This window comes from Eimeria mitis, genomic scaffold, assembly GCF_000499745.2.
Source record: "Eimeria mitis Houghton genomic scaffold, Emh_scaff4551, whole genome shotgun sequence".
NCBI lineage: Eukaryota > Apicomplexa > Conoidasida > Eucoccidiorida > Eimeriidae > Eimeria > Eimeria mitis.
The window spans coordinates 1,688-2,009 of NW_013572864.1; the positions used below are offsets into that span (position 1 = coordinate 1,688).

At 51.9% G+C, this 322-nt stretch overlaps 1 protein-coding gene across 1 annotated transcript in view; it reads left to right on the forward strand.

Moving 5' to 3' along the window:
* The window catches only part of EMH_0076000 (uncharacterized protein), a gene marked incomplete at both ends in the record, with an annotated part of 3,764 nt that overhangs the window by 639 nt on the left and 2,803 nt on the right, over window positions 1-322 (forward strand). Inside the window, one exon of the mRNA XM_013499678.1 lies at window positions 159-205. Coding sequence (XP_013355132.1) covers window positions 159-205 — 47 coding nt within the window. The remainder of the gene's footprint in view (window positions 1-158; window positions 206-322) is intronic.

Genomic DNA, 322 nt, shown 5'->3' on the forward strand with positions numbered 1-322 from the left:
GGTTTAGGGTTTAGGGTTTAGGGTTTAGGGTTTGAGTGCGAAGGCAGAAGTGACCTGGGGGCGCATGCAGCGCAGCAAGCCCGGGGGCCCCGGGGCCCCACAGGCAAAAACATTGAAGGTTTAGGGTTTAGGGTTTAGGGTTTAGGGTTTTATTGCAGTGGTATTTGCTATCAGGTGGCAGCCGGAAGAGCCCAAGAGAGCTAGGGTTTAGGGTTTAGGGTTTAGGGTTTAGGGTTTGAGGGAGCTGTATGACGTTCATAGACTGAGGCGGTGTTTAGGGTTTAGGGTTTAGGGTTTAGGGTTTCTGCTTCTGCAGCAAACA